General features: G+C 46.5%; 1 protein-coding gene across 1 annotated transcript; it reads right to left on the bottom strand.

The window, feature by feature from the left end:
* Positions 1-4,293: 4,293 nt before the first annotated feature.
* On the bottom strand, positions 4,294-12,497 carry LOC101000759 (PRAME family member 17). The gene is given in 8 exon segments (XM_003891141.4): positions 4,294-4,401; positions 4,403-4,430; positions 4,432-4,752; positions 4,754-4,844; positions 4,847-4,911; positions 5,926-6,507; positions 6,899-7,173; positions 12,447-12,497. Coding segments are annotated over 8 exon segments (1,521 nt in total).
* Positions 12,498-13,218: the final 721 nt, after the last annotated feature.

The following is a 13,218-nucleotide window of genomic DNA, read 5'->3' on the forward strand; positions in this document are numbered from 1 at the left end:
ACAGGTGCCCACAACCAGGCCTGGTTAATTTTTTTGTATTATTAGTAGAGCCAGGAGTTTCACCTGTTATGGGATGATCACCGATCACCTGACCTCGTGATCCCGCCGCCTTGGCCTCCCAAAGTGCTGAGATTACAGGCGTGAACCCTCGCCTGGCCTATGTTATGTTTTCAATCAGGTCGCAAGCTGTGGGCAGAGATCCATTAATGAGTAAAGTTGTCCTAGCCCTTCAAGAGTTCTGTGGGAAATACTCCCTAGTTGTTATTATAAGACCAGAATGTTTTACAAAGGGAAATTACCATTCTAGACTTGGAGATCAAAACTGACACATCTGTCTTCTGTTGGCATGGTGCAGTCTTAAACCACTTGGCTGAGCAGCTGGCGACACAAGGAAATCCCAGCACTTTGGAGGCCGAGGCAGGATCCGCTTGAGACCAGGAGTTAGAGACCAGCCTAGCCAACAGAGGGAGTCCCCATCTCTGAAATGAAACAAATTAGCCAACTGTGGTTTTGTGCATCTGTGGTCTCAGCTACTCCGGGAAACTGGTGGGAAGAGATTGCTTGAGCCCAGGAGGGTTGAGCTGCAGTGAACTATGATCCACCACAGCACTCCAGCAGGAAGCAGAGGAGATCCTGTCTCAGAAAAAACTCATCAATCAACAATAACAATGGATCAGTCAATCTTTCATTGATGGGAAGGCAGTGCAGGGATTGTTGTATCTTTGGAGGCCATTCCTGGAAGTATCTCTTGAGGGGATGATAAAACTTTCTTCAGGCTTTTTTCCACCCTGCTGTCGTCGTTCATTTTTAGGCTTTCCCAGGTCCTAATACATGTGTGTAAACTGATACAAACCAGGTAACCCAGAGTCACAGCCTCCTGCGAGGATTCTAATTTACTCAGTAGATCGGGTGCAGTGACTCACACCTGTAATCCCAGCACTTTGAGAGGCTGAGGTGGGAGGATCACTTGAGGCCAGAAGTTCAAAACCAACCTAGGCAACATTGCAAGACCCTGTCTCTGAAAAAATTAAAAAACAACAGAAAATAATGGATGCTAGGGAGGATATGGAGAAATGAGAACCCTGGTACACCGTTGGTAGTTATGTAAATTAGTACAGCTGCTGTGAAAAACAGTGTGGAGTTTTCTCCAAAAAATAAAAATAAAATTACTATATGAACCATAAATCCCACTGCTGGATATATATCCTAAAGAAAAAAGAAATATATCTAAGAGATATCTGCACTTCCATATTAGTTTTATTTTTCGTTATTTCTTTTTATTTTTGTGAGACTGAGTTTTCCTCTTGTTGCACAGGCTGGAGTGCAGTGGTGTGATCTTAGCTCACTGCAACCTCTACCTTGGTTTAGGTGATTCTCCTGCCTCAACCTCCCAAGTAGCTGGGATTACAGGCGTGTGCCACCATGCCCGGCTAATTTTGTATTTTTAGTAGAAATGGAGTTTCACCATGTTGGTCAGGCTGGTCTCTAATCCTGACCTCAAGTGATCCACCCACCTTGGCCTCCCAATGTTCTGGGATTACAGGTGTGAGCCACCGTACCTGGCCTGCACTCCCATATTTATTGCAGCACTATCCACAATAGCCAAAATATGGAATCAACCTAAGTGTCCATCAACAGATGAATGGATCAAGAAAACGTGGTGAATATACACAATAGAATATCATTCAGCCATAAACATGAATGAAATCCTGTCATCTGCAGCAACATGGATGGAACTGGAGGGCGTTATGTTAAGTGAAGTAAGCCAGATACAGAAAGACAAACATGGCATGTTCTCACTCATATTTAGGAACTAAAAAACATGAAACTTAAAAATAAAGAGTAGAATGACGGTTATCAGAAGCTAGGAAGGGTAATGGGAAACAAAGGATAAGAAGGGCGCGGTGGCTCACATCTGTATTCCCAGCACTGTGGGAGGCCAAGGTGGGCGGATCATGAGGTCAGAAGATTGGGACCATCCTGGCTAATACGGTGAAACCCTGTCTCTACTAAAAATACAAAAAAAAGATATTTAGCTGGGTGTGGTGGCACGTACCTGTAGTCCCAGCTACTCAGAGGCTGAGGCAGGAGAATGGCATGAACCTGGGAATCGGAGCTTGCGGTAAGCTGAGATTGCACCACTGCACTCCAGCCTGGGTGACAGAGCAAGACTCCATCTCAAGAAAAAAAAGGGGGGCGGGGGATGGTTCATGGGTACAAAAATGTAGTTAGGAAGGAATAAGATCTAGTGTTCAGTAGCACCATAGGGCAGCTCATGTTGACAATAGTTCATAGTAAATTTCTACATAATTAAAACAATGGAATTGGAATGTTGCTGACACAAAGAAATGATAAATCCTTGAGATGGTGAAAACCCGCGTTACCCTGATTTGAACATTACACATTTTACGCTTGTATCAGAATATCAGGCCAGTTGTGGTGGCTCATGTCTATAATCTCAGTACTTTGGGAAGCCCAAGTGGGTGGATTACCTGAGGTCAGGAGTTCGAGACCAGCCTGGCCAACCTGGTGAAACCCCGTCTCCACTAAAAATACAAAAATCAGCCAGGTGTGGTGATGGGCTCCTGTAGTCCCAGCTACTCAGGAAGCTGAGGCAGTAGAATTTCTTGAACCTGAGAGGTGGAGTTTGCAGTGAGCCGAGATTGTGTCATTGCACTCCAGCCTGGGTGAAAGAGGGAGACTCCACCTCAAAAAAAAAAAAAAAAAGAAAGAAAGAAAGAAAAAAAAGAACATCAGATGTACCCTGTAAATATGCACAATATTTATACATCCACAACAATTTTAAAATTAAAAAAATAGTAAAACTAGGCACGGTGGCTCATGCTTGTAATCCCACCACTTTGGGAGGCCAAGATAGGAGGAACACTTGAGTCTAGGAGTTTGAGATCGACGAGGTCAACACAGTGAACTCAGGTTCACCTGAGTGAACCATCAGAGAGCTTCCTGGCCCCACATGGGGCAGGTTCCAAAGAGATTCTCAAGGCAGTGCAGGAACACTGCCTACAGGTCAGTGCCCTGGTGTCTCATGTTTCTTGATAAGGAGAGAAGGGAGACGTTATAGGAAGATATCTCATTGATATGAATTAACTTTCCAAAAGATGTATTATTGTATTAATGTGCACTAGAAATACTTAGAATAGGTAATATGCATTTTTCTAAAAGGGAAATTGGACACAACTACCTTAATTCAGTGAAACCCACCAGCCACCATCAGGACAGGCAAGAGTTGGTGATGTCACCAGGCTCCTGCAATACACGCTATGGCCATTCTCTTCCAGGTCAGGGGGCAGCCCCTGGTGCAGTGAAGCTGTTTCCTGGCATGGCCAGTTTTCAGGAACGGATTCCTCTGGATCTACCCATTAGGAGTGAGCAGGGTTTCAGTATCTGGGGAGCAGTGAGGGCCCCTGAGAAGAAGGTAGATTTCAGTGGCTCATCATCATTGCCCACACAGAATGTTCCAGGCCCTAAGTGTGCATCTCTTGTGAATGAACCCAGTGAACAGGCATGGGAGAAAGCAAGTAAGAAACAGATGACTGAAGAGGGTAAAAAATGGATGGGAATTAATCAAAATGATCACATTTCAGTTTGGATGCCTGGATTTGCTGTAGCTGAACCTCAATCACAGAAAACTTAGTGCCTTTCATCAGCAACTAGAGACTTCTGATGTATAAATAGCTAAAACAGGTTGATCAATCATGGAAGACACCAGGAAGTTTCCATTCAGGTTCCATTTATTTATGACATTTTCAAATAACCATCCTTGCGGGGGTAACTCCTGCATCACTCTAGAACTTCAGGTTCCATTTCTGAGTCTAGGAAACAGGTCCCTGAAGGCCTCATCGATGCCAAGTCAGCGTTTTCACCCAGTCCTGCCCCAGCTGAGTCGCCTTTGTTTTTCCACTTCCAGTCAGCACTTGCCTGAAACACACGGCTGTGTGCTTCCTTTAAGATGCACCTCACCCGGCACGGCTGCTCTTGCCTGTAAACCCAGCACTGTGGAAGGCCAAGGTGGTCAGATCACTTGAGGTCAGGAGTTCGAGGCCAGCCTTTGCCAACATCATGAAACCCTGTCTCTACTAAAAATACAAAAATTAGATGGGCGTGGTGGCACACGCCAGTAACAGCAGCTACTAGGGAGGCTAAGGCAGGAGAATCACTTGAACCTGGGAGGTGGAGGTTGCAGTGAGATGAGATTGTGCCACTGCATTTCAGCCTGAGGGAGAGAGCAAAACTCCATAAAAAAAAAAAAAAAAAAAAAAAAGCACGTATGTCCTAGATTTCAGTGTCCAAGGGTCCAGAAGAAAGCTTATCCATTCCACTAACCAGCTCTTCCCTAGGAGCAAGATGGAGATCCACTCTCTCAGATGGCCATGAGCCACAGGGAAGGGCAGGGAACAGGACCAAAAAGATCTCTTGGGCTGCCTGACTTCCCTGAGCGTCCGCATCAGCTCAGCCCGAGTTGGGGCAAGGATCTCCCAGTTGACATGACCCCTGTTGTCAAGACTCTCCAGAGGGGCAGGATACAACTCCAGGCCTAACTTGCTCAGCCCGCCTGTGTGACGCAGCAGGTCTTTCAGAGCATTCGTGGAGGTCTCATTTCCACCAAAGTAGAAGGTGGTGAGCTGGGAGCAGCGGCTCAGGGCAGGCAGGAGGACCTGAGAGTTGGGAGTCTGGATCCGACAATCCTTTGGGTGAGGAGGCTCGCCGAGAGTAGCAGCAGCTTTCTCTGTAGGCTCCAAGGGGCTCAAGATTGGTGGTCCACATTAGGATATGAATCAGGTGCAGCTCCTTTAGCTGACGGAGGCTTGGGTACTGAGACAGACCTCCATGTCCCGATCAGTTAGGTAAGCATGACAGAATATAAAGGCCCGCAAGGGGTTCTTGAGGCACCTAGGGAGAGCAAGAAGTTAGTTTTGAGCAATGGTGCCAGTTAGAGGAGGAGGGTGGGAAACAATCTCAGTGGTAGACTTGAAGTGGGCGTTGAGTAATTCTGCACCTTACTACAGCACAGGTGTTATGGTAACCTGCAATGGGGAAGCCTGTTACACCCAAACACAAGTTTGTTCCCATCATCAGATGATGGTCCGCATGCAAGGTGCTGCCTGATGAAGACTCAGATCATTCAGGGGCAGCTCCATTTTAGGCTCAGTCCTTTCACACTTGCTTGTGTGATTGATTCAAGGCCACAAACTCCTTAAAGCCTCTTTACTTCATCTTTCAGCAGACAACCTCATCTCTGGGCCAGAGGAGCCCAGTGGGAGATGTGCACAAAGAACTCGGCTGAGCAAGGTCTACGGATATGTCAGCTAGGGGGCTACCTGCCTGCAAGGTTCCCTGACATGCCTGTGTCTGTAAACCACCTATCACTTTACACCACTCTCATGCCTACTCCCTCACCTCTGTCCAAGAAGCACGCTTTTCCCATGCCAACTACTTTTCCTGGGGTTCAATAGAACCTTTCAAAGACAGGGAATTAGAGACAGGATCATTGGCATTTACTAAGCTGTGAGGACAGAGCTTCTACTGTGAAACGGACACGTTTGATGCACTTTCCCTTCTTTCACACTCTCCCTCTATATCTATATGAAGAGTACGTTTCAACATATTAACTTTAAACACACTTCCTAGAAAGAAATTCACAAATGTACCCCTAACTAGCTCCCTGCATGTCTCTCTGTGTCGCAACTACCCCAGGCCATCCCTCTGCCCTTGTTTGAGTGGTCTTGTGATACCCACTTCAGGTTATAGAGCACTGAACAGCATAATGTGTTGATATTCTAGCCTCCCATTCCCTGTGACGTCACCAGTGGCTGGCACACAGTACATGCCCACTGGCTTTTACTGTGAAAAAGAACAAAAGGTCTGTGGTATGGTCTGCAGAGAAAGCTCACCATCCTTTCTTACCTGAGCAGGTGCTCTAGGTGCTCTTTGATATTGCTGACCTTTCTTATATAAAGCATCTGGGGGTAGGACAGGCAGAGGAATGGAGAGTCCACGTCAGGAATGAACTGCTGGAGGCTGCTCACGTATAACTCATCGTCATAACCGAAGGCTAAAAAGAGTTTGCGAAGATTGTTCATCTGGCTCAGGTAAGGGGCAAACTTTCCTGTTTGATTCAGAGAGCACTCTCTCCTGACTTCTAACTCCTGGATACTGTCTGGGTATATCCTGCTTACCAGTAGATTTCTGAAACTTGAAGTGGGCAGTGAGTAATTCTGCACCTTACTACAACACAGGTGCACGAGACCGCTTCTGTAGTGGACCCACCCACAGAGGTAGCTCAGGCATTCATCCAGCGCACTGGCCTTTAGGCAGAGGTCTATGAACACCTTCAAGGGCTGGCGTGTTCCCGTTCTCAGACAGTCCTCCACTGTCTGCCTCTTACTCATGGCCTCTGGGGAGCAGGACAGGGCCCGGGCTCCAGACCATATGGTCCAGAAATTCTCATCAACATCCCGCAAATCCAGCACTTGAAGTTTCCACCTCCTGTAAGTCACATGGGGGAAAAGCTCAGAATGAGCAAGGACCCAACCCTGACCTGAACTTTCCCTCCACATCCAGGACATCAGTCAGCTGCTTCTGCCCTCAGTGCTCCCACTTCTGTCTCTTCTCCATCCCATTCCCTCTTGGATTCTGTCTGGCACCCACTTCTAGTACCTTGACCTTCCACTGGGAGGAAGCAGGTTCCTGTTTCCTCGGTGGACCCTGTATGGTGAGCAGTCCTTTCCCAGAGGAGCTGGGCCATGGCCAAGGCCTCTCATGGGCACCATCAGAAGCCTCTGAGCCACCCTAGGTCCCCAGCCCCACCACGCCTGATCCAGCTGTCCCTTCCCTGGATGCCTGGGCCCTTCCCACCAGGCCACCTGAGTCACCTCACCTGGGGCGAACCTTCTGGGCCAGCAGTGTATCAAGTCCCTTCAGCGCAGCTCGCAAGGTCTCCAGATGAGGTGTCTTCATCAGGGATCCCAGAGGGAGGCGGAGGAAGGGCCAGGCCTGCACCATCAGCTTCAGGGCCTCCCAGTGTCTCATGCTGAAGGCCTCCATGAACATCGGAGGGAAGACCTCCCGGGGCAGCTCGTCCAGGGTGAAGATGGTCAGGGCGCGGTTCCTCAGCAGGCTCCGCCCTGCCAGCTCCAGGAGTCTGGATGAGGACTGGAGTCATTCTGACAAATCTGCAAGGGAGGAAAATACAGAGGACAATCAGCAAAAGGCAAGTTTCTCAGAATTGTCCTACAGCCCCCACTTCCTAGGGCCAAAGTCATTTCTCCAGCATGTGTGAAAGAGCCCTCAGTTTACTCCAATTCCATTCTGTAATAAGTGGCCACAGAGACACAGTTCTACCCTCTGGTACCAAGAAGAGTGTGTCCCAGCCTCTAAAGAGCAGGCAAGATCACTCCTAGTCCATGATTATTAGCCTCTGCTCCACTAAACTCATAGCACCGGGAAATGTTACCGAGGATCTCTGAAGTTCAGATCTCATGCCCAGCTAATCTTTTATTTGATGACTTTTTGTAAAGACAGTGGGTTTCACAATGTTGTCCATGCTAGTCTTGAGCTCCTAGACGCAAACAATCCACCTCCCTTGGCCTCCCAAAGTGCTGGGATTACAGGCATGACCCTGTCCCCAGCCTCATTATTGAAAATTTCAGTGAGAAGCTTTGAAAGCTATGTGACAGTGTTATGCATCATTCGCAAGACAGATGTTTCCGATACACACCTCTTACACATCTTAAAAATGAACCACTTTGGCTGAGTGCAGTGACTCACACCTGTAATCCCAGCACTTTGGGAGGCAGAGGAAGGTGGATCATCTGAGGTCAGGAGATCGAGACCAGCATGGCCAACATGGTAAAGCCCTACCTCTACTAAAATTACAAAAATTAGCCAGGTGCAGTGATGTGTGCCTGTAGTCCAAGCTACTAGGGAGGCTGAGGCAGGAGGACCGCTTGAACCCAGGAGGCAGAGGTTGCAGTGAGTTGAGATTATACCACTGTACTCCAGCCTGGGAAATAGGCTAGATTTAAAAAGAGAGAGAGAGAGAGAGAGAGAGAGAGAGAACTACATTTGACTAGACTTCTTAAGCCCCACCCAGTTAATCCTGATTGGATTTTTGGCTTTCTTCCAGATTAACCAATGGAATTAGATATTCATCCACCAAAGTGAAAGATTTAGGGATAAGGTGAAAGTCCAGGACTCGTTCACTGATTCACTCCACAAACACGGAGTTTTACTAATATGTGTCCCTCATTGTCCTAAGTGTGAGATACAGAAGGGTCAAATCTCTTCCTGACATTAGACAGAAAGAAAAAAACTTGAAAGTATCTTTGTTGAGAGATCCTTGGCGAAATCAAATGTATCAAAATATTTCAGAGTTAAAACCGTTTTACAAAGACAGAGATGACAGTCCCTAAGAAAACACAATAGAAATCTTCATGTATCCAATGATCACCTGGGTGGTATAATTTAATTTTTTTTTGGTGTGGGAGAGCTGAGTCTCACTTTGTCACCCAGGCTGGAGTGCAGTGGCACCATCTCAGCTCACTGTAACCTCCACCTCCCAGGTTCAAGCGATTCTCATGCTTCAGTCTTCCAAGTAGCTGGGATTACAGGCATGCACCCCCACACCCATGTTTCCATTCAGGTGAAAGAGTTACAGTGAGGATGTAATTGCTTTAAAATTAAGGCCAAAGATCCTCTTTTGTTGAGATTTTTGTTTGTTTGTTTGTTTTTTTAAAAAACAGGGTCTCAATCTGTTGCCTAGGCTAGAGTATAGCAGTGGTGTGAGCACGGCTCACTGCAGCTTCAATCTTCCGGGCTCAAGTGATTCTCTCACCTCAGCCACCCAAATAACGGGGAATACAGATGCATGACACCATGCCCGGCTAATTAAAAAAAAAAAAAAAAAAAATTGTAGAGGCAGAGCACCATTGACTCCCAGCAGTAATTGTAGCACTTTGGGAGGCCGAGTCAGGTGGATCACTTGAGGTCAGGAGTTCGAGACTAACCTGACCAGCATGGTGAAACCCCACCTCTACTAAAAATACAAAAATTAGCAAGGCATGGCAGCAGACGGATGTAATACCAGCTACTCAGGAAGGTGAGGCATGAGAATTGCTTGAGCCTGAGAGGTGGAGGTTGCAGTGAGTCGAGATCGTGCCATTACACTCCAGCCTTGGCAACAGAGTGAGACTCCATCTGCCCCCTCCAAAAAATAATATTTTGTAGAGATGGGTTTTTGCCATGTTGCCCAGTTAGGTCCCAAACGCCTGGGCTCAAATGATCCCCCCACTTTGGCCTCCCAAATGTTGAGGTAACAGGCATGTGTCACTGCTCCCATCAAGAATTATGAAATGACATAAACCAAAGCACAATCACATTTTTTGAAATAAAGACAAAACTGCATTTAGAAGAAAAAATTCAAAGTTTCGAATTGTTCATATGAAAAAAAAAAAAAAAAGATATTGCTCTATGCTATCGTAGGCTGCACTGCCACCATCCCAGACGGGCTGACTGTAGGTCAGATGGGAGTGTCCTTACAGAAATTAGGGACTTACCAGATGCGGACTGAGTTTGCAGGGTGCTCAGACCTCAGGAAGAACCAAGCAGTAACTCCAGGCTTGAAGACTTTGGGTCTCTCCTGTGGGTCTTTAGAAGCTTTTATTGACCTTTCTCATCACAACTCCCGCCCACGCCCCTCCACGTATCCACTGCTAGCTTCCAATCAAAAAGTGATATCTGATTGCATTTCTGAAGCTCCACCCAGTTAATCCTGATTGCATTTTTGGCTTTCCCCAGATTAATGGATTGAATCAGGCATCCATTCATATCAGATATCCATATTAATTTCAGGAATCAAGAAATTGGCAGTGTTAGGAATAGGGTGGAAGTCAAGAATTCATTCATTCCAGGCTAGGCAAGGTGGCTTATGCCTGTAATCCCAGCATTTTGGAAGGACAAGGCAGGTAGAACACCCGAGGTCAGGAGTTCAAGACCAGCCAGGTCAGAAAGGTGAAATCCCATCTCTACAAAAATACAAAAACTAGCCGGGCATGACGGCAGGTGCCTGAAACCCAGTTACTCGGGAGGCTGAGGTGAGAGGATCACTTGTACCCAGAAAGCAATGGTTGCAAAATTGTGCCACTGCACTCCAGTCTGGGAGACCGAGGGAGATTCTGTCCAAAAAAAAAAAAAAAAATCATTCATTCATGAACTCCACAAACACTGATGGACTTTTACTAATATGTGACCTTCATAGTCCTGAGTGTGAGGCAGGGAAGGATTTCATCTGCTCCGGACATTAGACAGAAAAATAAAATCTGAAAGTAGTGTTGTTGGGAGATCTTTGGCCACATCAAAATTATAAAAACGCTTTATACTTAAGAAAGCTTTATAAAAACAGAGGAGTCCTCCCTACAAAATCAGAATAAAACTTTCCATGTATCAAATGGTCATGTGGGTTTTATATCACCTAAGGTAGCCATTTATTCACTCGTGCTGGTGGAAGAGAGGTGCCACTGAGGGCGTGAGTGGTCTCAGGGCTTAGGTTAAGGCTTCTCCGGAAGAAATGGAAACCTTACCTATCAACTTTATAAATGTAATCAGTGAAGAAGGGAGGGGAAGAAACAAAAATAAACCAAGCTTGCAGCGCACTCAGCATTCATCATGAGGTCCGCTTGCTCTCTGACCTGCTTCCTCATGGCTGCTGGCAGCCTACTGTCCCAAAATCATGTAGACCTTAGATTATAGTTTCCCTTGACTGCCACATAAGGCTCACTTCAACTTCCGCCTCCTCAGTTCAAGCGATCCTCCTGCCTCAGCCTCCGGAGGAGCTGGGATTACAGGTACACGCCACCATGCTGGGCTAATTTTTGTATTTTTAGTAGAAATGGGGTTTCACCGTGTTGGTGAGGCTGGTCTCGAACTCCTGACCTCAGAATACACAGATATTTTTATTCTGTCTTTTAGGGCTGACCTCACTGTCTTCTTCAAACTGTTTTAACTCAGAAACGTTTTGAGACTTTTGAGGTGGCCAAAGGTCCCCCGATAAAAATACCCTATTTTTTTTTTTCTAATGTCAGGAACAGATTAAACCCTTCCCTGTATCACTATGGCAGTCACATATTAGTCAAACTTTACAGTGTTTGTGGAATAAATGAATAAAAAGTTTTAGACTTTCACCCTATTATTAATTCTTTCACTTTCATAAATGCCTATCTAACTTAATCACTCAAGAAGAAGAAAGTAGAAAACTCAATCAGTATTTACTGAGTGGAACTTCAGGATCTAGTGGGATGTCATTTTCGGATTGGAAGTTGGTAATTGGGAAGGGGGTTGCGGTGAGAAAGATCAATGAAAGCTCCAGAAGATATACAAAAGAGCCCCATACTCTGGCACCTGAGCTACCGCTTGGTTCTCGGAGAGGTCCCAGCACCCTGCAAAGTGAGTAAGATCTGGTAAGTCATCCCCTTCTTAGGATCTGGTAAGCCACCCGCTTCTTAGGGGCATGCCCGTCTGATCTCCTGCCAGCCAGTCTAGGGGGCGGTGACGTGCTGCCCAAGCTGACCCAGAGAAACTTCTTGCCTGTTCTTTTAGATGAACAGTTGTAGGCTTTTATTTTTCTTCTAAATGTAGTTTTGTCTTCATCCCTTCAATTTTGATTTTTGCTTGGCTTTTGTCCTTTCAAAATTCTGAAGAAAGCAGTTTAAAAAATGATTTTAAAAACTTACAATTGGCACTTACAATTTTTATTTCTTGATATTTGAAATTATTGGTTTCTGTGTCCTTACATTAGAGTTCAGAGATTGGTGGAATTGCAATGTACAAGTTAGGCTTTTGTTTTTACTAAAACTTTGAAGATATTCCAGGCCAGGCGCGGTGGCTCACGCCTGTAATCCCAGCACTCTGGGAGGCCGAGGCGGGTGGATCACGAGGTCAGGAGATCGAGACCATCCTGGCTAACACCGTGAAACCCCGTCTCTACTAAAAATACAAAAAAAATTAGCTGGGCTTGGTGGCAGGCACCTGTAGTCCCAGCTACTCGGGAGGCTGAGGCAGGAGAATGGCGTGAACCCAGGAGGCGGAGCTTGCAGTGAGCCAAGATCGCGCCACTGCACTCCAGCCTGGGTGACAGAGCGAGACTCTGTCTCTAAATAAATAAATAAATAAATAAATAAGATATTCCCTAGACCATTCTCAAGCATGGAGTCTTTGTTCTGAACATGGGATCCGTTTCTTTCCTGAGACTGCATCCCAAAGTGGGTAATTGTGAGTCTGTGTAAGAGATCTGCACTGCAATCTTCATTCGTGTTTTTATCCCTAACTTCCAAAAGCTCTAGAAGACTGTCATAGAGCTTTTGCAATTTCTTGTTAAAATTTTTCAAAATTAAAAATAGTGGCATCAATGTTATGAAGTCCCTAAAGTCTACCGAAGCATTGTAATTGTGGGAACTGAGAATGTAGGCTTTGTGGGGCCACATGACGGTCTCATTCTTATTGTTTCAGGGTCTTCAGTGACAAGAAATGTTCCCTCAAGAAAGTGGAGCATAGCTTTCAGGATCCTTAGTGACACTTCCCAGTGGTACTGAGATTTTGTGTGGCAAGAGATGAAAATTAATGAGCCAGTGGTCACCTTGCCCCCTCCTCAGTGTTTGAAAGACATTCTGGTAAGAGCAGGAGCGGAATAATGGATGCGTGTCCACCAAGTGCAGAGTGGAACCGGGGCGAGGTAAGGACTTTTCCACCTCTACCAGAGCATTGGCATCGGCCCTGGGAGCTGATGAAGTGATGTGATTGCCATTTCTCTGGGTTCGTCCTCCAGATATTTTTTTCTGCGTGTCCATCAGGATGAGCCTCTGGGCCTACCAAGACACCTGGAGCTGGCGGGGCAGGCCTTGGCCATCTCAGTCCTGCAGTAGCTGCTCGGGGAGCTCTTCCCCCTACTGGTCATGGAGGTCTTCACCAGGAGACGCTGCAAGACCCTGAAAATGATGGTGCAGGCCTGGCCGTTAACCTGCCTTCCTCTGGGATCGCTGATGAAGACAATTCACCCGAAGACATTGTGAGCGATGCTGGATGGGCTGGATGCACTGCTGGCTGGAAAGGTTCACTCCAGATGAGGTGACCCAGGTGGAGGGCACAGGTGTCAAAGAAAGTGACAGCTGGGTGAGGAGGAGAAGGGGGCCTATGGGTGGCCCAGAG

The sequence above is a fragment of the Papio anubis genome, chromosome 1 (assembly GCF_008728515.1).
Source record: "Papio anubis isolate 15944 chromosome 1, Panubis1.0, whole genome shotgun sequence".
In the NCBI taxonomy this organism is placed as follows: domain Eukaryota; kingdom Metazoa; phylum Chordata; class Mammalia; order Primates; family Cercopithecidae; genus Papio; species Papio anubis.